Genomic DNA, 24,079 nt, shown 5'->3' with positions numbered 1-24,079 from the left:
TTAGGTTGTTAGATGTGTTAAATATTTATGCTTTTTGTTATATTTATTTTTTTGATAAGTTTTTAGATAGAATTATTTTCTAGAACATCAACAATTATTTTTATTCTATGAGAACATTTATTTCAAAAAATAAATGCTCGTTGTTTAGGGTTCATGATATGCTTGGATTTTTTTAGTATCTAGAGGAAGAAACTGTTCATAATTATAAAGTCAATTATGTCTATCTAACATGTGGGAATTTTATTTTCTTAGTATTAAGATTATTTATGCTATCTCGTGATGTTTTACAAAACTTCTTAGGGTTTATGGATGGAAAAGTTTAGCGCTTTAAGATAATAGGGATTGGAAGTTTGCATAGGAATCCTAGCGAGAACACACTTAGAGCTTGTTTGGCCAAACTTTTAAAATCAGCTTATTTTGAGAATTGCTTTTCTCAAAAATATTTTTTTTAAAAGTGTTTTTGGTGAGAAACAGTTTGTGTTTGACTAATTAATTTGAAAAACACTTTTGAGCAGTAATTAGTATTTGACCAAGTTTTTGAAAACTGCTTCTAAGTGTATTTTTCTCAAAAGTACTTTTGGAGCGAAGCTACTTTTTTCTGCTTCTCAAAAACTGCTTCTGCTTCTCCTCAAAAGCACTTTTTTTCCTTCCAAAAACTTGGCCAAATACCTCAATTTTTGGCCAAAAGTACTTTTGACCCAAAAAGCACTTTTGGCCCAAAAATATGCTCGGCCAAACAGGCTATTAAAATAGGTTATGCCTTGTGTGCAAAAAAAAAAAAGAATAGTTTTCCTAATAAATATACAAATTTAGTCCTAAATATTAGGAAAAAAAATAAATATCTATTTCTAAGTATTAAGAAAATAATTAAAATAACTATATTGTCTAGTGTAAACTCTATTTTAGAAGGGTAAAAAAAGCGAACGATATTTGCTAAGGTCATTCGTGCTTTTAATATAATATAGATTAATTAGCTAAATACAAATTATTTCTTACCAAAATTACTTTTTTGAAAGTACTTTCGAAAAAAATACTTTTTAAAATAACTTAATTTTAGAAGTTTGGTCAATTATGCTATTATTAAACTTTGAGACACCATTCATGTCAGTTTGTGGAAAATTGAGGGGCATGAAGGATAATTTTGAACTCTTACATATTCCTCCCACTAGCCAGTAAAATTTAATTTCCCTCCTTGTTTGACTATGTTTGTCTTTTACAAAAAACTGACTCTCTCATTTTCTCTTTCCTCTATTTAATCACTCTGTTGTCTTTCTCTTTAGTCACACTTTAGTGTCCAAAAGCTTAAAAAGCAAAGGTCACAAAGGTCTCTCATTAAATTCATCAGATAGTACAGAACAGGCTTTGAAGAGCGAGAGAAAACTAAGAAAGAAAAGGGCAATTGTACTAATAATAGTAATCTGACAGAGACATTTTGGTACTTTAGGACTTTAGGTGCACCAAATGTCCCCCCAAAACCTCCAAAGAAACTAATTTTAGGAATTCTTTTATAAACCAACTTGTATCTTGAATTCTTTTATAACGAATGTAGCTTGTGTCAATTGTATTTATTCGCGCAATGAATATAACTTGTATCAATTGTATTTGTTCGCCTGTATTAATTGTATTTATTTACCGGTATCAAATGTATTTCTTCGCGTGACGAATACAACCAAGGCAAGATAGATGAGTGTATACAAAGAATGCAACCTATATCGACTCAACGAATATAACGAAGGCGAAATACAGAAAAATAGAATGATCTCATTAAGAGTCGAACTCAAGACCTTCGCTTGTTGCTCTTTTGTTTCAGTTCAAAACAATTGACCTCTTGTTTCAGTACTGCAAGTGGATTTGCTATAAAATTTAAATATAGCTATGAACAACAATTATCTAAAAGTATAGCTACAGTTGTAAATACAGTATATATGTTTATTGTGTCGTATAATTTTTCTATTCATATATTACTATATGATGAATAATGGTTCATAAATTCTTATAAAATAAACAAACATATATAAACATGATACTATATTTAGGACATGACTTTGTATATTTTTGATAATTTATATTTTATTCCATATGAAATAGTAATTGTATATATTATGAAAGTTTAATTATGGAGAGATAAATAAAAAATCAGCCCTTGTATTAATAGTACAAGTGTACTATACTATGATTTTCATATTGAGAATGAAGAATATTTCGATATGAAACGTTGAGGTATTTGTGCCGTATGATGAATTATGGGTCCCCTATTTAAATTTTATCCCTGGTAGCTCAATGAGCTAAAGTCGTAATTAAAAATTATTGGATAATTTTTGTTTTTGCAGACAAATTTAATTCATGGGCTAACAGTGACAATATTTAAAAAGTGGCTCCAAAATGGCCATTTATGCAAATGCAAATTAGTCGGACATATAAATGTGATATAACGCAGAATTAAAAAAATATTTTCCGGATGTGACAAATCAAACAAACCCTTACATTATTCCTGACTTCTTAAACCCTTTCCAAACCCCTTAAATCCAACCCCTACATTAAAAATAAATAATCCTATTATTATATTCTACCTATATGAAGAAAGGTGGCTTCTGCTTACTTTAATTCAAAAGCTGAAAATTTTCTACTACTATTTCACTTTGCTTTTGTCTTCACCCTCCTCTTCCTCTTTCCCCAAAAAACTCACTTCAGTTCAATCACTCCTCTCTTTCTCTCTCATTTCAAATCTAGGGTTTTCTTTTTTTCTTTTCACTTTTCCTGTTTGATGTGCCTTAGCACAATTTTTTCATCTTTTTTCACTCAAAATTACTATGTGGGGTGGGCTTTTAGAGCTACAAATATTAAGCATTCTTCTAAGTAAAGCTTAAATGTATGATCTTTAGTAGTTTTGTTCCTTCAAAATTCAACCTTTACTTTTTTCCTCACTCCAAGATTTCATTTTTTTGTTATCTTTAGCTTTTTCCTCAACTTCCTGAAAAACCCATCTTAAACCCTTGTTAGGAATTCTTTACAAAAAGCTTTTTTTCTTGGTTTAATTAGGTTTCTGTTGTTGGTTTTTGTGTTTTGGTTGATTAAACTCCAAAAAGTTACAATCTTTAGTAAATAGAAGGATCAAGACAGTTTTTTCTTCTTCTGGAGTGTAAATTTTAGTGAGTAAATGCATGGATGTAAGAGAAGGAATGACACTATCTGGTTCTGCAGCTAATTACTATCTTAACAGAGGGATTAGTGGTTCTGGTTCAGGGCCAATTTCTGGTGCTGCTAGTGGAACTGGGACACCCAGTGGCGTACCTGTACCACCTGGTTTTAAGTCCTTAACAAATGCTAATATTGCAGTTCAGTCTAATGTAGGGAGTGGTAGTACTGGTAATGTGAACTCAACTTACCAAGTTGAGAATCCATCACCCAATTTTGGTCATGGAATTAACATTAGTATGGCCTCTAGTGTTTCACCTAGTGGTGGTGATCCAGTGAAAAAGAAGAGAGGTAGGCCTAGGAAATATGGTCCTGATGGGACAAACATGTGTTTAGCATTGTCCCCTTTGTCTAGTAACCCTTCAAGTGGTGGGTCCATTACTCCCGGGCCGAAGCGAATACGGGGCCGGCCTCCTGGAAGTGGGTGGAAGCAACAATTAGCTGCTGTTGGTGAGTTATGAACATTAATGTGTTATGATATTTCATATATGTGTAAACTTATATGTTTGTTTCATTTCCTTGCTATACTTGTTATGTTGATGCTACATTTATGAAGTGGTAAATAACATTTTCCCTACATTGTTAGCATGCGACCTATTTTATTCATGTGCTTCTTGTTTTGAGCTTTTATTCGTGTCTAATTACGCTATATGGTGCTGCCTGTCACAGATAATCAGGGCTAACAGCCTGAATCTTGTTCACAATTAGCATAGAAAAAATGATTTATGCAGACTCATAGTATATTTTATCAGATTCACCTGCACTCATTTAGTTAGACTTGTCCTATTGTGGCTTAACGCGAGCTGATTTGCCTAAATTGCTTAAATGGTTACACTCGGCATCATGTTGATGGCTGCATATCGCGTAATAATGATTTTGATCTTCCCCTTCCCAAGGTTAGGCCCCATAAATTCCAGGTAGGGAGGATGGAGGTGTTGGGGTAGGGCGGAAAGTTCCCCCCAATAATTCTAATCATGTTGGTTAATTATATCTCAATTGGAGTGGTAACTCGCAAGATGTCCTATTTATTTGGTCATCGTCTATGAAGATTAAATTGCTTTGCTGCAGGTGAATGGATGAGTAGTTCGGCTGGATTGGCTTTTACTCCTCATGTTATACACATTGGTGTAGGAGAGGTATTGCTTTCACACATTTTGTATGTATAATGTTTTTAGGAGCAAATGCTACTAAGTTTATCTTTAGCGAATGACTGGAGTATTTTTATTATGTTTGCCTTTTTTTGATCCGAGTATAGTCTTCCGAACAATAAATCTGGGCTATGGATGAAAGTAAATTGATGTCTTATGTTGATATGTGATTTTCATTACCTGACAAACAAAAGTAAAGTAAATGTCTGTGTGTTTTCCTTCTCACTCATTCCTATGGCGGGAACTTGAGTTGAGATGGTGCAAACAAGCAAAGACACACGTTTGGTAACCAAAACAGAAACAGAGTTGACATTGTTGGGAAGGTTATCCCACAATGTTTGTCCAGAGGGAAGAGCTTTCAGATGTGGAAAAATGTGATTTGACTGATGTTGGATCTTAAACCTTGCCCGTGCTTAAACATTCTATTGTCACCAAATTTTGTAACCTGTATTTTATTTTGCTTGATGTGAAATGCACTTAGAAATATATTCTCCTTCAATTTTACAGGATGTTGCGGCAAAATTGTTGGCATTTGCACAGCAGAGGCCTAGGGCTTTATGTATCTTATCAGCTAATGGCGCAGTTTCAGCTATAACATTACGCCCCCCTGCCAGTTCTGGTGCCACTGTTACTTATGAGGTTAGACTTTGTTTAATATTTTGTATTTACTTGGACTTGGAGAGCTGATAAATACCAGTAAGCGAGTTGTTGAGAGTTCTTGACTGAGATTTTACATAAAATATTCTCCCTTCGAGATCCTAATTGAGATAATGGAAAGTGAAGAGCTGATTAATACCATTAGGCACATTATTGAGAGTTTGAAACATAGTGAAAAAATGAGGTGCTGTATGTTTTGATCAAAAATTGCTGAAACTGTGGAAGATGCTCTGCTTGTTTTCTTGTTAATAACTGCTGAGATGCTGAGGCATGGTTTGTCTGACGACTAGCTTTTATATTATTGCCTCTTCATTCTCCCATCTTAAGAGCAACTTTATTTGGAGCATTGCCACTTCCTTTATTTTGGGGAAAGAAAGAGACAAAGGGAGGCTGGTGGGGCTGTTTGCTTCGTGGCTGTTACTTAGGAGCTTCAAGCTTCTTTTGAAAATACTTTAACAGTTAATATCAACTGGTTTTGCGATTAAGAGAGATCAGATAATACACTACGATTTAAAAGTTATTAGCAGGTGGTTCTTTTGGAATACTGAACGCGACTGGCAATATGCGATTGGTAGAGGCATTTTCATAAGCTTGTCTAAAATAAAAATAAAGCATTAAGTTGTTCATGTTCGATTCTTGTCTTGGGTCCGAGGACCTTTCAACTGTTTAAGAACAATATAGGTTCTATGACATTTCAATAAAACAAACTCAGGCAACACTTATAATTGTCTTACATGTCTTGTGTATCAAACTTATCTCCTGTGAAACTGAAAATGAGCTATCATTATTCCTTATTGCTGATGTTGTTTGTTGTGATTGTTACTTGTTATATAACATTCTTATATCTAACAATATAGCTTACATATGCGAATCCAAACTATAGGCCTTCTATAACATGTTACCTGGTCATGTAACCTACATATTTCATACTTAATTTCACTTCAATGTTAAAGACCTGAATTATACTTTCTTTAATGATTCAAGAAAGTATGTGAAGCTTTTATTTTTGCTCTTTGTTTATCGTTAGAATGTCTGGAAAATTTCCCCTTTTTTCAATCTAGTCTTTTGAGTGGATTAAGATTTTTCCTGTATCTAAGGTCCAGAACTTTTTATTGGTCCATGATACTGCTTTGATTCTTTACTCGTCTATCAACTTTCTTGTTTAATACTTTAATGGTCCATCTCCGTCCATAGTGATTCAGTAGTATGCCTTAGAAAATTACAATGAAATTCAGTGCTGCATCAATTTCTATTTAAAATGATAGTATAAGAGCCATATCATCATCGGTTATCAAAAAGAGCCATATCATCCTTTCAAGATTGCTTATTGTTCTTCCTTACAATGGTTAAAATTATACTTACAGAAACAAGAAAGCAATGATTTTTGGATTGGAGAAAGTCATTTTCATTTTTTTAATGGAAAACTACAAACAGAATGGATATGAACATGAGATATAAACACTTGATGCTGCAAATATAAAATGTTTAGCAAGTACTTCGACATATTAGTCAATATAAAGATCATATACAAAAAGTCCTGGTAATTTAATGGAGTACCCATGACTGGAGAACCAGAAACCTCCAATAAATAGTTTGGTTTTACTAACTAACATGCACATAATTGTAACAATTTCTAATTTAGGTTTATTTGTCTCTCCAATCCTCTCTTTTCATTACATGTTGGCAATGTGATACATGCGATTTAACAAGTCCATCTGAATTGTTGATAGTGACAAAGTCGATGCAAAATTGAGAAATTAGCACTTTGTTACTTCAGTTGAAACACTTTTAATATGTGTCTTCCTTGTTGCTCAATCTTTGTCTCAATACTTAGACCATCTTTTTTCATGCACATGCTCACACTTATAAATCATGTGAATGGATGCTGACACTGATTGGAAAATGTCTATAACAACTTTGTTCCCTTTGTGTTCTCTCCCCTCTAAAATTTCCGTTCTCTCCTTTCCTTTTGCCATATGTGCATGTCATTCTGCTTGTGACAAATCATGTATCCTGAAAACTACATGTTTCCTATTCTGTGCAGGGCCGTTTTGAGATACTATGCTTGTCTGGTTCATACTTGGTTGCTGAAACTGGTGGCCCACGCAATCGCACCGGTGGTATAAGTATCTCGGTTTGTAGTCCTGATGGGCATGTAATTGGAGGTGCTATAGGGGGTAGGCTCATAGCGGCCAGCCCTGTTCAGGTATTTGCTGAATGCTTGTTTATCTCTCAGTCTTTTGGGAGTATTTGTTTTCTGTTTTCTGTGTAACAAGCAAATTTGCTGCAGGTAGTTGTATGCAGCTTTGTATATGATCCAAAGGTAAAGAGCAAACCAGAAAGTAGTACTCCTATTAAAGAGGAGAAAGAGTCTGCTGAAAAGTCATCTACACCAATTGGTGCTACTCCGAGTCAAGATCCTAATTCAGGTTCTGGCACGGCTGTTTGGCCTCCAAGTTCCCGGCCAGATGTAAGAAATTCCCAGACTGGGATTGACCTGACGCGTGGATGACACAATTCACTGCAATGCACACATGTTTTGTATATATGTGCTTTTGTAAATGAAACGTGCGCCAGGAGATCAGCTCGACGATTTAACTGTCTGCCTATTAGTAGGATGATGGATTATGCTAACTCTGTAACAAAATTCTTCTTTTTAGGTACTGTTAAGTAGTAATGTTAGGGGATGATGGCTGTTGAAAGTAAAATGCATTATTGCATCTGTAGAAGGTTAAGTGTGATGGACCAAATTGTCTGAGGAAAAGTGGTGGATTTGCTTTTGATCTCTTTTCTGTAGTAAACATAGAATATTTTTTTTATTCCGGGACTAATCAACAAGCCAAAGGTGAGATCTTTTTGCCTCTATCAATCCTTCATTAATTATGCCATAAACTTTAGATACTATGATATTATGGCTTAATTTCTTAGAACCATTGTTTTATTTTTGCTTGCAAACACTGCAAACTGTTTTGCCAGGATTTCTGCATACAGTTCATTCTGATAAAGTTTTGCATGATTCTTGACTCAATGAAACTATTACAAGTAGATTACAACAACAAACCCACTGTAATCCCACAAGTGGGGTCTGATGAGTGTTAAGTTTACGCAAATCTTACTCACCTACTGAGGGTAGAGAGATTGTTTCCGATAGATTCTCGACTTAAGGAAAGATGATAGGATAAGCAGATTAATTTTGTCAAATTCAGTTCAAACAGATGCATGTATATATATAATTGATCATTTTGACAGAGAAGCAAGTAGAAACTTCTGTACTATATGATAACATGAATGGAAAACAAAACAAGAACAAAGAAAGAGTATGATGAAGGGAACTGAGACTTGTTATCAGTTCCTCTGGGATATGCAGAGTATTTATTGAAAACCAGCAGATTTCATATCATTCATTATTGAGACCAGGAGATTTCAAGCCAACCCCAGTCTTTCTTAGGAACACCTAAAGCTTTCCACACTGCTTCAGAAGCATCCACAATGTTATTCGGGCAAGGAGGTTGGTATGCATGTGGAGCATCACACCCTTCACCCGAATCACATTCATCGACAACCATGGCTTTCACACTCCTCCCATTTGCATGTACTGTAATGTTTTCAAAACATCGTCTTCCTTTACTGTACCATCCGGTGGACAGAGCCACCACCGGAATAGAGTTATGGTAATACGTGCCACTACATTCAGATGGACCGCCACCATCACCACCTTTGTCAAAGTCGTTAATGGTAAGAATTGCCTTCGTGTGACCAGAAACTGGAGGTGAACATTTGTATGTAGTGTAAAGTTTTCCTTCTTTACAACATTCATCACCAGGGCTACATTGATCTTTTGGGGGCTTTTTACCCTTAATTTTTCCACTTGGCTTGCATTTTTGAGCTTCCACTAATGTGTTAGTACAAACCATGGAAATAAGGATCAAGAAAGTAACAAAATGAACTAGGCTGAAATAAGTTCCCTTGTTCATTTTTGCAATTATAAGTTTCATCTTAAGTAGTTGTGAATTAAACAAGATGTTTTTTGTGGTGAAAAGCTGATATAATTGCTTTGCTATTTATACGAAAATTTTGCCGCCCAATTATACTTGGCAGTAAATAGGGTGGTCATGTAAATCAAAACCATGGAACACTATGGGGTAAAAATACTAAGAAAATGAAGGGACAAGAACAATAACAATGTCACTAAATTCTACTAAGAAAATTTTGGTTTTATTAGAGAAAAGAAAATATACAAATAAAAAATGTTGCAACTCTACTGTTTGCTTTGTAGACGTGACATTTTGAAAATTAGGTTGTTTAAACATGTTGTGAAATATTTTAATTTTTTTTTACTATGTTCATGTGCATTAGTTCTGAAAATACAATCTTGTTTGAAGTTTTTCTAAATAATTTTTTTAAAATCTTAACTATTTAGTCCTATTTGAAATTATGTTCTTTTTTTCTTTTTTCATGTAGCATTATTAAAATTGAAAGAGAGAAAGAGCACGCGCTCTATTATGGGATTTGATAGAAGTTTCCTTTAGAGAGATGGAAAAGGGTAAAAAGTTTCGGGTTCAAATCTTGAGAATGATGTCATCATTGGTACGTAGCGCTTTATCCTTCCAAAGTTAGACTTCTCGGAGCAAAATGAATTAGTCGGGCATCAAAGCAGGTATCAAACATTGAATGAAAAACCAAAAAAAAAAATCACTCAGTATTATACCAAATAAATGAATGTAAAATAAGTTTTTCATACACACATTTATCACTTAACAGTATATGCATCTCTCATGCAAGTTGAGTTAATTAGCATTTACTCTGATGAACTAAGTAAAGAAAAGGGGGAAATTAATGAAGAAAATGAGTGGATTAAGAAAGATAATTTAGTACTTAAGTAACACTCTTGATGAGTCCCAACTCATTTTGGTGAATATTCTTTGAACTTAAAACTTTTTTTCCAGAATTTATTATAAAACTGTTTTGATTCCTTTTTTCAATTGTACTTACCAAACCTAGTTAACTATAGTTCTTTAGAGGCCGTAAAACTCCTTTAGAAAGTAAGCAGAGATTCAGTAATGTAACCATGTGGTTGAACCAATTAGTCGAGTATTATGGCTGTGATTAAGCCTATGGAGAAATTCAAAATGATTTAGATATCACTTAAACACACACGGTAAAAACTTATTTGCACCAGATGTTTACATCAAGCTAGATTAACTTACTACTATTAAGTGATTTAATGAGGTCAAAATATGCAATAATTAATTATGGTTTAGTAAAAAAAATGTATAGGCAAATACATGTCATGTCTTTATTAATTTGGTGTAAACATATGGTACGAGTAAGTTTTTACCCGTATCTATGCTTTCCGACATTCTCAACCAACGAAGTAGTCGAGCTTGCCCAACGTTGCTGAAATAAGAGTCACAAGTTATGCATCTCGGTAAGTATTTTTTGTGCCCTTCCTTATCTTACCTACATTTTCCACATTATTTTTGACGAACAAATTCAGTACTTAATTTATAGGGATCTGCAGTTTCTTCAACCTTTTTGAGATGTGCACATAACGTGCACATTTTTAAAAAAAAAGTTGCACGAATTTTATAATATTTGAAAAAAAAATGCCCGAAATTAAAATTGCACGAATGATTACATTTTTTTAACTACTTACTAGATTCTTGAGTTTTGACTTTGTAAATTTATAAACACAAGCCATCATGATTAATTTATCAAAAACTATTAGAGGTAACAAGTACAACTCTCTTAAACTACAAGATGGCTATAATCATGACGACAATATGGACATGTCATGTTTATAGCCATCCATTTAAATATACACTTACGGTGGAATATATGATTACAAGGAAGAACCCGTACATAGTCTTTTCAAACTCACTTAAACAAATGTGATACATACCATCTGTGAAGTTTATGCCCTCTTGTACTAAATATTATACACGAGGGAATAAACTAAGCAAAAGATAACAGTGTTGCGGAAGCCAAATGTATATAGTGTAAATGAGTCACAACTACTATACCAAAAATTATGACAACCACTAAATAATAAACAAGACAATAAGACAACAATAAAAGAACACCAGAATTTACGAGGTTCGGCCAATTTTGCCTACTTCCTCGGACACAATCAATATTTTATTCCACTCCAAAATTACAAGTGAAATAATACTAAAGAGAGAAGATACAAATGCCTTAAGAAGATAAAAGGCAAATGAGAGGTGTGCCTTAATCCTAAACATTAGGCCTCCTTTTATAGAGTGAAATTCTCATTCAAAATTGTCATCTACCGATCTGGGACTTTTGACAATTTCAACAAACAGTAGCAATAAAGACAATAATAAAAATTACTAGGACTGCCTCCCTGGGAAATAAGCTTGAATTTGCTCAAATAACATTAAACCATTTTTCTCTTTTCGCGTTGACACGACCAATGTAAGAAAATACTGCTAAATCTGTCTCAGACAAAGGCAAGCAAAAGAAAATAAATGTATTAAAATAAAATTGAATTAGTTACCAGTAAGAAGATATACAACAAAACAACATGACTCATTCTAGTTATAAGCTTGGGTTTGGTGACTAAGAATGTAAAAATCTCTTTTATAATTCTCTGAGTTTCTCTTGGGAATCATGCATGGCTCACGAAACTACTTTTGGTTTTTCTAAGTTTATTGATAACATTAAAGATAATTTGCAGCATTTTTCTTTATTGACCATGTCACTCAAAAAGAGCTATATATTCGTAATGATTCATCGCAGAGATTCAGATTTTTGTAGCAACAGAGATCTGGTTAGCTAGCATTCTAATATTTTTACTTTTTAAGGTAGTACGAAAGCGTGCCGCTAAAAGATCTCAAACCTTAGCCAAAGAACAATTGGCTTATTTCCTTATTTGTTATACTTCGTAGTAGACGAAATCAGATAATGTGTGTCATATTTGTCTTACTTTGAACAAATCGAGTATGTAGGTAGGTTTCTGTGTATCATCACCATGACTGCATATAGCTAGAGACATGCATAACATGTCTGACTTGTTGTCGCGATCGATACAACCATACTATGGCTCAGCAATTTATTTTTTGTTAATTTAGTTTTGTTGTATCTGGGATGGTGTAGCTACATACATTGAAGGGGTGGCCAATCGAACATCCCTCATCGAAATATTATACTGTGTATATAAAACTTATATTGTGTATATAAGTTAAATATTATTTTTTATGTGTAAATTAAATTTTGAACACGCTTTGTGAAATTTCTGAATTCGCCACTGTGTAGTTGTTATAATGTTCTACTAAATGACTATGGTTTATAAAGTTGCAAAGTTGAAAATTAAAAATTGTACTAGAATTTTCTATTATATAGAAAGTAAATTCGTTGAGAAATACTTGTGTGTGTATATACTTCTGCTGTTCTGCATTGCAACTTTCCTGGTTTAGATTAACAATTCATTTAGAAATCTTGAATTTCTCTTCTTTTTCACGTGCGATGAGTTGGTGGCTTGGTGCTAATCGATTCTACATTGAAAGAAGAAACAGATATTCATCGATCAAATCATGATTTACTCCATATTTGATGTAGATCTTTTGATAACAGATTAATTGGGTGAGCCTTTCGCTCTTCCGCTGAAATAGTTTGAAAAATAATCCTTTCTTTCTTAAAGAAAAATAATTTTAAGATAGCTAGCCTTGTACGTAGGAGACATCGGATATATCTAATTAGCTAGCTTTCAAAGACAAGGGAGTAAAAATAATTTTAAGACATTATCCTTTCTTTTAAAATAATCTTCCGCTCTTCCAAGTAATTCTTTCTTTCTTAAAGAAAAATAATATTAAGATAGCTAGCCTTGTACGTAGGAGACATCGGATGTATCTAATTAGCTAGCTTTCAAAGACAAGGGAGTAAAAATATATTTTCATTTTAAAAAAAAATTACTTGATGTTAAAATTAACAAACTAAAATTCCAAAATGTCACATCTACAAAACAAACAATACAGTTGCAACATATTTTATTTGTATGATTAGTTTATCTAATAAATGCAAAACTATTTCCTAGTTGTAGAAGTTCGACATTGTTAATTTTCTTGTGCGTTAATTTCTTGGTATTTTACTCCATTATGTTCCATGGTTTGGATTTACATGACCAACACTATAGTAAAAAGAGATTTTTACCTATATGTGCTACGTTAGAAACTTATTTACCTTCACTGTTTAGGTTTTAACTTAATTACAAATTGATATATAATTTATCAATTATATACATTTTATTGATGACAAGAGTGGGTTGCTCCAGTGGTAAACACCCTCCACTTCCAACCAAGAGGTTGTGAGTTGAGTCACCCCAAGAGCAAGGTGGAGAGTTCTTGGAGGGAGGGAGCCGAAGATCTATCGGAAACAGCCTCTCTACCCCAGAGGACAGGGCTAAGGACTGCGTATACACTACCCTCCCCAAACCCCACTAGTGAAATTATATTGTGTTGCTGTTGCTGTATACATTTTATTGATAAGTTAATATCCCTCAGTTATAGGGCTTTAATTGACAACCAATCTTAATCCTTCAGGTATCTACCCACCCCCATTGTACACCCAAAATATATAGAACAACAAGTTTCGATCTTAAAAAGTCATGAATGAAGAGAAGACATGGAAATCCTACAATCAGTAACAAAAAATAACTAAGAACATAGCTGGCACAACTTTATTACTCTCCCATCGATAAAAATGGTCCAAAGTTTTGCATTATATTGATTAATGAAGAGATTAAACCATTGGCACATGCATTGGGCATGGCACAAATATTGATTAAACTCAGTATAAAGATTTTTATGCATTGATTAAACTAAGCATAAAGATTTGAATTTAAACTCCATTGACAACCATTAAGAAACTTCAAAGCTTTTAATTCAAAAATTGGGTTTGATTTAATCGTTATTTGTTTGGATTGGGTGTTGTTGCAAGTGATGGGAATACTATTTGGAGTTTATATCTCAATTTTGAGAGAATTTGATGAAGATTCGAGGTGGTCTTGGTTGGAATTTCATATCGAACCACGAAAAAAGAAGACATAAACAAATTGTATATATCTTGTATGTCGAGTGTAGAAACAGTATACAAAATATCTACAACTTACATAATTGTATACAAGTTGTATATAAACTATATGTAAATTATAGTTTTTAACCGGATTCTGTGTAAAAAATATGTATTTAAGTTGTACATAAACTGTAGACTGCGACCGAATTTGTATATATTTTGTAAAAAACTTTAGTTACTTTATGTAAATATGAAAACTTAGACAAAACCAGGTAAATAAGTTTAAAATCTCGTATATATACAAAAAAAAAAAAAAAAAAAGGTCCCTAGTAAAAATCATGTTCGTTGGGCCGGCAATCGTTCTATAAATAGCAAAGCAATTATATCATCTCCTCACCACACAAAAAAGGATAAACACCAAATTAACAAAATTCTCAAACACCTTATATGAAACTAATTAGTGCAACAATGAGCAAGGGGATTAATTACCTAAGTCTAGCTCATTTTGTTGCTTTCTTGATCCTTATTTCCATGGCTTGTAGTAACACATTAGTTGTTGAAGCTCAAAGGCACAGGGCGCCAGATACAAAAGAAGGGAAATTTTCACTTGCAGTTTCTGGTCGTACAAAGGCTATTTTAACTATCAATGACTTTCGAAAAGGTGGTGAAGGATGGGGTCCTTCAGAATGTAGTGGCAAATATTACGATAATTCTATTCCAATTGTGGCTTTATCAACTGGATGGTACAATAAAGGGAGACGATGTTTTGATAAGATAACAATTTATGCAAATGGGAAGAGTACAAAAGCAATGGTTGTTGACGAATGTGACACAAGTAGAGGATGTAGAAATAATATTGTGGATGCTTCTGAAGCTGTGTGGAAAGCTTTGGGTGTTCCTAAAAAAGACTGGGGTTGGCTTGAAATCTTCTGGTCTGATTAATCAATTTAATCTTTTGTATGGTTATATTTGCAAAGATAATAAAGTCTTCCTCCTTAGCTTTCATTTCAATAATAAACTGTTTGCAAGGCTTACTTTGCCTTAATCTTGTTACGCTGTCGCAATAAAAAGGATTTGGCTTATGTACACTACAGTGTAAAGAGTTTTTACATTATCAGTATGTCCAATAATAACACTTTTTTCTTGCTACTCTTATGGATGCGTATGAAGCTGTTTGAACTAAATTTAAACATTAGTAATTATCCATTTATACTTGGTTTCTTAATTTGAGCCCACATCCTATTTTTCATGATTTTCCAAACGTATAAATGCAAATTCGTCCCAGAATCGCTTCTCTGACACAAACACTTATAGGAGCTCTTGTGTCAATCACTTTCATTTCTCTCGTTAGACCATCTGACCGGCAGATAAAAGTTGCAGTGTTTGCAAGAGAACAATAATAACTAGAGTAATTCATAAGGTTATCTGATGAAAACTCAATAATATTGGTCCGAGACAAACAAAAAAAAAGATACAATATCACTTGTTTCTATTCACTTGTACATATTATTTTGACTTAGAAGATGCCTCTATGCTCTTACAGTCAACAACTCAACATAGTGGTTACCAATTACTTAAGTGGACTCCTTCAAATATCTGTTGACCCAATTTGTTTAGCAGTTTCTTTTAATTTCGTTGTTAATCTGACCCACCTTGCCGGTAATAATTGCAGGATCAAAGCTTTTAACTTTTTATATTTTATTTCTCACTCGATATCGATATTTGCCTCTGCCTGACTAATCCAGATTGACGCCGGAAAGTCACACCAGCCAAAATCTGTAGCTTTATTTTAGAAACTCAAATAAAAGTACAAATTTTTGGATTTAGAACACTTGTTCAAAAGAAAAAAAAAAGACGTGATTAGTGACACTATATGTCAGTTAGAAAGAGTTTTCAAAACAAAAAGTTTATTTGAATAAGCAGTGAATCGGTTAGAAGGAATCACGTAAAAACTTATCTGCATCGAGTATTTATACCAAATAAATATTTGTATAGAATATGTCAATAAATGCATGACATATGTTCGCACATACACTTAATCATGATAATTAAGTTAACAATGTAAACACCGATGCAGGTAAATTTTCTCTAAGTCAATTGCTAATGCATGCTGTTCAAATCTATATATTTTCTCATTTTCTGCAAACATATCGTTTATAAAATTCTATAATTTTCCAAAAAGGTACGTTTCCCTCTTGAAAAGGAGGATTGATTAACATATTTCGTTATTACCGATGACCGGTGTTGCTGTCGATTCAGACGATATGATTTGTGTACAATTTTAGTGCACTCGCAACCTTTAATTCGTGGATTCATCACTTGTGTTGATCGTTTCTACATTGGAAAAATAATCGAATATTTAGTAATATAATTATGATTTGCTCTATAATTTGATTTGAGAATCGATCGGTTAATCAGGTAACCATTTAATTTTGCTCTTCAATAGACTGATACACATATCGACTGCTCTTACAAAAAAGTTGACTTTTAGGTCTAAAATACTTCGGTGGTAACTTCAAATAATCCTTTCTTTCTAGACAAAGAGAACTTTAAGACAGCCTTGCATTTAGTGGCGTTCAAAGAATTTTTGGTAAGCGATGTCAACATTTGAAAAATAAACAAGTGAATAAATCACTATAATAACAAGCGATTTTTTTATATTTATACCTAATATTTTTTTGTTTTGTATACTACATATACATATTCGACGAAAAGGTATCACATAACACCGCTTGCCGAAAAGGTATCACATAACACCGCTTGCCGCAAAATGTAACTGTGGCGGCTCGCATGAGACATAAATAAAACATTAAACGTAATTAGCCATCAAAGATATAGGGGTAAAAATCTACTTTACTTTTTTTAGAGCAAAAAGAAATTACTACATGTAAAAATTAACCACCTAAAATTTCAAAGATGTCACATCTACAAAACAAACAGTACAGTCGCAACATATTTTATTTGTACCTATCAAGCCAAAATTTCATAGTCGCAGACATTGTTATTTTTCTTGTACCGTTACTTAGTATTTTTACCCCATTGTGTTCCACGGTTTGGATTTACATGACCACCACTATAATAAAAATCATGTTGTTGGGACTTGGGCCGGCAAATCGTTCTATAAATAGCAAAGTTATTATATCAGCTCTTCACCACAAAGAAAAAACACTAAGTTAAACAATATTTTCAAACATTTAGGATGAAACTAAGTGCAACAATGAACATGGGAACTTACTTTACCCTACTTCATTTTGTTGCTTTCTTGATCCTTATTTTCATAGCTTGTAGTAATACATTAACTGTTGAAGCTCAAAGGCACAGGGCGCCAGATGCAAAAGAAGGGAAATTTTCACTTGCAGTTTTTGGTCGTACAAAGGCTATTTTAACGATCAATGACTTTCGAAAAGGTGGCGGAGGAGGAGGTCCTTCAGAATGTAGTGGCAAATATTACGATAATTCTATTCCAATTGTGGCTTTATCAACTGGATGGTACAGTAAAGGGAAAAGATGTTTTGAAAAGATAACAATTTATGCAAATGGGAAGAGTACAAAAGCTATGGTTGTTGATGAATGTGACACAAGTAGAGGATGTAGAAATAATATTGTGGATGCTTCTGAAGCAGTGTGGAAAGCTTTAGGTGTGCCTAAGAAAGAATGGGGTAGGCTTGAAGTTTTCTGGTCTGATTAATGAATTTGATATCAATGGTTTTCTTGGTATGGCTTTTATTTTAATAAGTATCTGAAATACTCTGATAGCAAGGCTCATATAGTTGCCTTAATCTGCTATCACAATAATAAGGACGGTTAACCCGTCGTTATCTTTTATGTGACTTAATATGTAAATGTTGTTTTACACTGCCGTAAAGAAGTTAAACTCGAATAATAGTACTTGTTCCTTTTGTTGCTTCTCTGTCAAAAGAATATGGATTTGTATGCAGCTGTTTGAACTAAATTTTACATTAGTAACTATCTGTTTTTACTGGTTTCTTTGATCTAATATAATACCGAGGCCAAATATTCTTACTTCTTCTCAACATTAGATAAAGGCTAAATTTGGAATGTCTATAGTAAAGACATATAATACTTGTCACTGGAAATGTATTGAATATTGACATTGTACAAGCAGCTGAACAAAGTAGTGGCAAAACAGGAAGCAAATTACATCAACATACAACTTATTCACTATAGTAGTCTGTCATTATTTCTAGTAGAGGAATGCAGATGCAGACAAATCCAGAGCTTAAGCAACCCCCAAAAGTTTCTTGATATCCTTCTACAAAAACAAAGGCAGAAAACTTCATCAGCTACACTCTTAACAAGGAAAGATAACTATAGGAGAGGAGGCTGGTGGATACTTACCTCCATGCTAGCTGGAGTAGTGGTTGGAGAGTAGCGATCGACGACGTTTCCTTCTTTGTCAACAAGGAATTTGGAGAAGTTCCACTTGATACTATCCCCAAAGAACCCACCTTTGCTTGATTTCAAGAACTTATACAGTGGAGCAGCATTATCACCATTCACATCAACCTAAATCATTAAGCTAAGGAGTTAATACATACTACTTGTTTCTTGTGTTTTTCGATCTAGGAACTTGTAGCATTTTTGAATGAGGATATGTGCTACACAGATATGGAAAAATGAAATGATATGCACGACTAGAAGAAAAAAGTATTAGTGCTGTTGCAACCTTATCAAATATGGGGTACTCGGCCTTGAAGCGAGTGCAAACCATGTTCTGGATCTCTTCAATGCTTCCAGGCTCCTGTCCACCGAACTGGTTGCAAGGGAATGCAAGAATCTCCAGACCTATGTGACAAGGGGAGGATATATCAGCACGCTGAACTTAACATAACGCAAGTATTTTATTAAGTTTTCTTTGCAACGTGAAGGGGGTCTGGATAAGTGCCTCCATTGCTTCGGACTAGATCAAGAGGAGTGTTTTCTGACATTAGTTCGTTCGATCAGCATCAAATTTAGGAGAACTGAAAACAAACCTTGATCCTTGTACTTCTTGTATATCTCGGTCATGTCAGTGTAGTTTGAATTAGTCAGGCCACTGCATCAGAAGATGAAATCAATTGTTGATTGTCAGCATATGTTAAACATCATAACAGAATGATATCATAACTATAATGAATACTCTTTCCAACTATTCACAGTAGATTTCACCATAAGACTGAACTAACAAGAAATAAACAGAACATTTTATCTGAAGCTGCACATCAACTTGTTATTTGTGGTTAGTAAGAAAAAGGCCAAATACATCGACAGCCCCTTAAAGTTGTCTACACTTTTCACTTAGACACTTTATCTTAAGTCCGTTCCATTTGAACACAAAATTCTTAGGCAGCCAAACACAAAAGGAGCCAGAGTGATGAATAAGACAAAAACACGTGTATTTTACATTAACGCCACCTGTCTGTCATCTTCCCCAGTGATCCCTGGCCATTTTTTCCCCCTTCAAAATGCAGCAGCAAACGACCAATAAAATCATTGGCAAACAGACAGAATATAATGCAATAGTTGAGGGTAGTGAAAACAAAACCAATCTAAATGTACCAAAGATGGGACTCAATCATAAAAATCAATGAACATAAGCATGATGGTTACCGGAAAAACGAAAATCCCGACAAAACCACAAAGTTACCAGAAATAAAATCCGACCGGATTAAAAGATGGTGGAGTTTCACCATATGTTTTTAGATCTATAATCTGTAGACAAAAATAAAAAGAAAAAACGAGTAGAAGAAGACACCAATGCAAAAGGGTCGCCAAAAACTTGTTATTTCCGGTCAGATCGGCTCGAATCTAGCCGGATCTGATTCAAGTCACATTTAACTGTTGAGATTAAAATGAAACTTAGTCGGAAAAAATAAAATTTCGCCGAACGAGTGAAAATGAGAGGGCTCTTGTCACAGTTCTTGTTCGTTCCATCCCATGGTGGAAGATAATGGAGAAGATGAGGTAGGCAGGTAGGGACGCTGCTACTTTTACGGCCAGAATTGCAGCAGCCAACCAGATCTTCAAAGTGAGAGGAAAAATGAGAACTTTATGATGGTGGCCAGATTTAAAGGTGGTGATATTGTGCCCATATCTAAGGAAGGATACAATTGTATTGGTGTGAACAAATCTAAAAACAAATGGGCTAAGAAGATGGTCGGAAAATTTTCTGGCAGAAGCTGTACATTTTCCGACAAGAAGTATGTGGAGTTTGTTTTTTGGAATGATTTCACGCGCTTGGAAAATGTGAGAAACACTTGCCTTGTCATGTCAGCATATTGCACCTAAATGACACAGTAAAGACTTGGTTGAAATGTTCAAATGGAACGGATTTAAGATAGAGTGTCTAAGTGAAAAGTGCGGACAACTTTAAGGGGCCGTCGATGTATTTGACCTAAAACAAATACTCTAGTACTTATCAGATTTCTTTAAACCAAGCAAAGTAAGAATGTGTATGTCTCCCATCAGGAAGTCGATCAATAACCCTCTCAAAATACAGCAGATCAATGTCAGATGCTCATATCCAATCTAGAAACGTTCCATCACCTCGTTCTATCAATCAGTTTTTATAGTTGGCCACATACACAATATTTTCAGTATGGGGAAGGGGAAAGGAATGCCTTGTCCAATAAGAACGTCTCGGATGATAAGCTTTTAGTATAATTTCTCAGAGCCTCCATCTGACAAAAGACTGAGTTGATGTTCAATTGAACACTGAAAAAACAGACCACGCTAAGTTGATATGACAGCAGACATATGGAAATATAACAGATTAAAGATCCACAAAATGCACTAGATCAACAGAATGGTACTCATACACCATCAGAATTCTGAGTATCAAAACACATTTACAAATAAGTAGAAGTTAAATAATTGGTATGCATTCTTTCACTTGATCGATTAAAGACCAATTCCAATGTGGACATCTGGTAGGGATACTTTCAGTCAATTCTACGGAAACCAACATGTGGGGACTTCACAACTACAACGAGCAAATAAAACCATAGAAAGAGGTCTCAAACGTATAATGAGTAAGAAAACTATGAAGCTAATACATACCACTGTGATGCAACATTGACAATGATAAGGACCTTTCCCTTGTAAATGCTGAGATCAACATCATTACCCTTAGCATCCTGTAAAAATCAAATGAAGTTCAATAATACAAAATCTTATCAAGATTACAACTTAAACTGTATTATCCTGAGAAACAATACTCTCAACCTTAGTTATATAAATGAAAAAACACTTAAAACCAATTCTTTTACTATAATGAAACGAAAACAAACCCCAAGTTTGGATAACAAATACTGCAACACGCCTTAGTTTGCTGCTAGCCCCAAATGGATACCATATATCACAAGTCTACACCTTCTAAAAGGGCAGCCCGATGCACTAAGCGCCCGCTAGGTGCGGGGTCCGGAGAAGGTCTTGTGGTCAGGGTCTACGCAACCTTAACCTGCATTTCTGTAAGAGACTGTTTAGACAGCTCAAACCCGTGACCTCCTGGTCACATGGAGGCAACTTTTCAGTTACACCAAGGCTTCCTTCTAAGTTTACACCTTCCACTTCTAAGTTCGAAATTCAATGGAACCCCCCCCCCCCTCCCTGATTTGTTCAATCTGTAACGTGCGTCAAATCCACACATCACAAATTATGCTCTGACCATTATCTTTTTTCCTCTGGCACTAAGAAGGTTCGAAGGTTCTCAACCTCATTCATTTAACAAGTTATCCCAAATACAACAAGGACTCTCTCTTTACATCAAACTCATAAACGAATAAAAAAAATGAACATGCCTCAGAACTCAAAACCCCTAATTCATAGACCAAAAAATTAAACAAAAACATAAATGAAAACAAAAATGAGCAACCTTTACACAAAAGAAAACAAAAATGAATAATCTTTCTCATATTTTCTTACTGTGGTGATTCATTTCTATAACAAAACAATGTTCGATCACTTACAAACCGAGAAAATGATGCCACATACCCAATTTTTTAATTCAGAGACTAATAAAACAAACAGAAACAAGATTTCTATTTATAAAAAAATAATTTAGGGAAAACCCCAAAATTATAACAAAGTAAAAGTGCTGACCTTGACAGTGAAGTCATAAATAGATTGAGGCTTGCTAGATTGGCTGGCCATGGTACTATAATCTGATCTTAAACAAAACAACTCAAATCTCTTAGCGGAAACAATAGAATTGGAAATAACTGTTGGAATCGGAGGAGTAGACACAGAATTGAAATGGGTTGGTTTTAGAATCAAAGAAAATTGCCTAAGGAAACTGAGATTTTTTCTTGGTATGAGAACACGAGTTGCAAAATTAAGCATTAGCGTATATGAATTTATAGATTTTTCAGAAGATGCTTTCTAAGGTCAAATATCTTAAACTTAAAACCGTGTGTGGACATTGCATACAGAGATAAGGACACGGTTTGACACGTGACACGAGCAGAAAGTGACACGAGGCAGAATATTAGGTGAACACGTTCGTCATTGGACTTTCATATAATAATAATATAATAATAATAATAGTAAAAATAAATATATTGATATTGATTGTCAAGATCAATTAATCAGACCTCAATCCCTAACGAAATGATTTTATGAATATCCAATATTTGATTCCATTTATTGGATGTATTAATTTGTTTAGAAAATGAGTTTCTAAAATTAGAAGTGTATCTCGAAAAAATTAAGTTAGAATGTCAATATCTTATAGTTACTGTTATACTAACGTAAACAACTAAAAATACTGAATTTAGACATACAAAGTTCTAAACATACTTTAGTTTTCTTATATTCTCTTATAATACTGAATTTAGATATTCCCTTATATATCAAGTGTGAGCACCTAATTTTTGACTATATTTGAATTTTTATCACATACTACTGTGTAAATATTTTTAAAAATTTAATATATATTTTTTAGCTTTGTTACATTTTTTTTATATATAGGATAAAAATTAAAAGTAATTTAAAAGGTCAATTATTACTATTAATATTTTTTTTATTTTGTTATCTTTATTTTAAAATACAAAAATTAAAAAAAAATTAAATATGTTTTTTAAATGTTCCGATTTGAATAAAAAATAGGAAAAGTAGAAGTATAGAATTAAAAAGTAAAAGTAAAAGTAGGTGGAAATTATTTAATAAAAAGTAAAAGAAACTGCAAAATTAAAAAAATAAAAGTAAAAGAATGTGAAAATTTAAAAAATAAAAAGTAAAAGAAAGTTGGAATTAAAAAATAATAGTAAAGGTAGCTGAAAGGTTTTAAAAACAAAAGTGAAAGAAAGTGGAAATAAAAAGAAAAGAAAAGTAAAATAAATGGAAATTAAAAAAAAGTAAAAAAAGTGAGAATTTAAATATAAATAAAGTAAAAAAGTGAGAAATTAAAAAATAAAAATAAAGGGAAGTGGGGAATTATTATTTTTAAAATAAAAAAAAGGAAAATGGGAAGTTGAAATTCTTTTTAATTAAAAAATAAAAATAAATCTGAAAAAATTCCGAAGTGTTTTCTATAAATAAAAGAGAAATGTGAGGAAAAAAAGGGGAGAAAAAGGAAAAAAGAGAGGGGAGGGATTTGGAGAAAAATATTTTTGCTTCTTCTACGCTAAGGACAATTCTATTCGTGTCATTCTTTCTTCGTCTTTCTTTCGAAAAAAACCAGCAGTTTTACCACCCCAAAGCCACCAGCGCTTGACCACTTTTGAGCCATTATTAACTTAAAAAAAAAAAAAAAAGCTCCAAAAATAGCCACTAAATCGTCGGTTTTGCAAGGTCAATTGAGGTTGCAAGTTGAGATTTTCCGTTCGAGTTTTCTACGGTCCGAAGGGTCCAGTTGAGAGCTATCCGATAATTGAGTGGTTGTAATTTAAATCCACATTCATCAATACAAAGGGTCACTTCTCTTTCTATTTTGTTTTCTCATTAATGTTCTCGGTCACTCTGATTTAATTTAACTTTGAGTATGATATGGTCGAGTTTGCATCTGAGTGTGCTAAGATTAATTTATTGTCCTTTTTGATAGTTCATATGGT

At 33.5% G+C, this 24,079-nt stretch overlaps 5 protein-coding genes across 5 annotated transcripts; 3 read left to right on the top strand and 2 right to left on the bottom strand.

The window, feature by feature from the left end:
* Positions 1–2,591: 2,591 nt before the first annotated feature.
* Positions 2,592–7,863, top strand: LOC104100607 (AT-hook motif nuclear-localized protein 5-like). The gene is made up of 5 exons (XM_009607875.4): positions 2,592–3,645; positions 4,264–4,331; positions 4,851–4,982; positions 7,045–7,206; positions 7,291–7,863. The coding sequence occupies exons 1-5, from the start codon at positions 3,162–3,164 to the stop codon at positions 7,510–7,512; spliced, it is 1,068 nt and encodes a 355-aa protein (XP_009606170.1). The 5' UTR covers positions 2,592–3,161; the 3' UTR covers positions 7,513–7,863.
* Positions 7,864–8,325: 462 nt separating this feature from the next.
* Positions 8,326–9,028, bottom strand: LOC104100606 (putative ripening-related protein 1). Its single transcript, XM_009607873.4, has one exon. The coding sequence runs from the start codon at positions 8,993–8,995 to the stop codon at positions 8,405–8,407; it is 591 nt and encodes a 196-aa protein (XP_009606168.1). The 5' UTR covers positions 8,996–9,028; the 3' UTR covers positions 8,326–8,404.
* A 5,470-nt stretch (positions 9,029–14,498) lies between these two features.
* LOC104100605 (putative ripening-related protein 2) lies at positions 14,499–14,972 on the top strand. The gene has a single exon (XM_009607872.4). The coding sequence runs from the start codon at positions 14,499–14,501 to the stop codon at positions 14,970–14,972; it is 474 nt and encodes a 157-aa protein (XP_009606167.2).
* A 2,281-nt stretch (positions 14,973–17,253) lies between these two features.
* On the top strand, positions 17,254–17,718 carry LOC104100611 (putative ripening-related protein 2). The gene has a single exon (XM_009607880.3). The coding sequence runs from the start codon at positions 17,254–17,256 to the stop codon at positions 17,716–17,718; it is 465 nt and encodes a 154-aa protein (XP_009606175.3).
* Positions 17,719–18,111: 393 nt separating this feature from the next.
* On the bottom strand, positions 18,112–22,433 carry LOC104100604 (probable phospholipid hydroperoxide glutathione peroxidase). Its single transcript, XM_009607871.4, has 6 exons — positions 22,131–22,433; positions 21,090–21,166; positions 19,025–19,086; positions 18,718–18,836; positions 18,390–18,557; positions 18,112–18,303 (listed from the first exon to the last, which is right to left on the bottom strand). Exons 1-6 carry the CDS (start codon positions 22,368–22,370, stop codon positions 18,271–18,273), a joined length of 699 nt encoding a protein of 232 aa, XP_009606166.1. The 5' UTR covers positions 22,371–22,433; the 3' UTR covers positions 18,112–18,270.
* Positions 22,434–24,079: the final 1,646 nt, after the last annotated feature.

The sequence above is a fragment of the Nicotiana tomentosiformis genome, chromosome 8 (assembly GCF_000390325.3).
Source record: "Nicotiana tomentosiformis chromosome 8, ASM39032v3, whole genome shotgun sequence".
In the NCBI taxonomy this organism is placed as follows: Eukaryota; Viridiplantae; Streptophyta; class Magnoliopsida; order Solanales; family Solanaceae; genus Nicotiana; species Nicotiana tomentosiformis.
Note: the sequence above shows the minus strand (reverse complement) of the source record. Positions and strands in the feature narration are given on the sequence as shown.

Coding starts and splice junctions, on each gene's coding strand:
- LOC104100606 (XM_009607873.4), bottom strand. CDS start 8,995: ATGAAACTTATAATTGCAAAAATGAACAAGGGAACTTATTTCAGCCTA.
- LOC104100605 (XM_009607872.4), top strand. CDS start 14,499: ATGAGCAAGGGGATTAATTACCTAAGTCTAGCTCATTTTGTTGCTTTC.
- LOC104100611 (XM_009607880.3), top strand. CDS start 17,254: ATGGGAACTTACTTTACCCTACTTCATTTTGTTGCTTTCTTGATCCTT.
- LOC104100604 (XM_009607871.4), bottom strand. CDS start 22,370: ATGCTTAATTTTGCAACTCGTGTTCTCATACCAAGAAAAAATCTCAGT. Junction 19,087..21,089: donor GTCAATGTTGCATCACAGTG/GTATGTATTAGC, acceptor CTTCTGATGCAG/TGGCCTGACTAATTCAAACT. Junction 18,304..18,389: donor CTACTCCAGCTAGCATGGAG/GTAAGTATCCAC, acceptor TTGTTTTTGTAG/AAGGATATCAAGAAACTTTT.
- LOC104100607 (XM_009607875.4), top strand. CDS start 3,162: ATGGATGTAAGAGAAGGAATGACACTATCTGGTTCTGCAGCTAATTAC. Junction 3,646..4,263: donor GCAACAATTAGCTGCTGTTG/GTGAGTTATGAA, acceptor GCTTTGCTGCAG/GTGAATGGATGAGTAGTTCG. Junction 7,207..7,290: donor TAGCGGCCAGCCCTGTTCAG/GTATTTGCTGAA, acceptor AATTTGCTGCAG/GTAGTTGTATGCAGCTTTGT.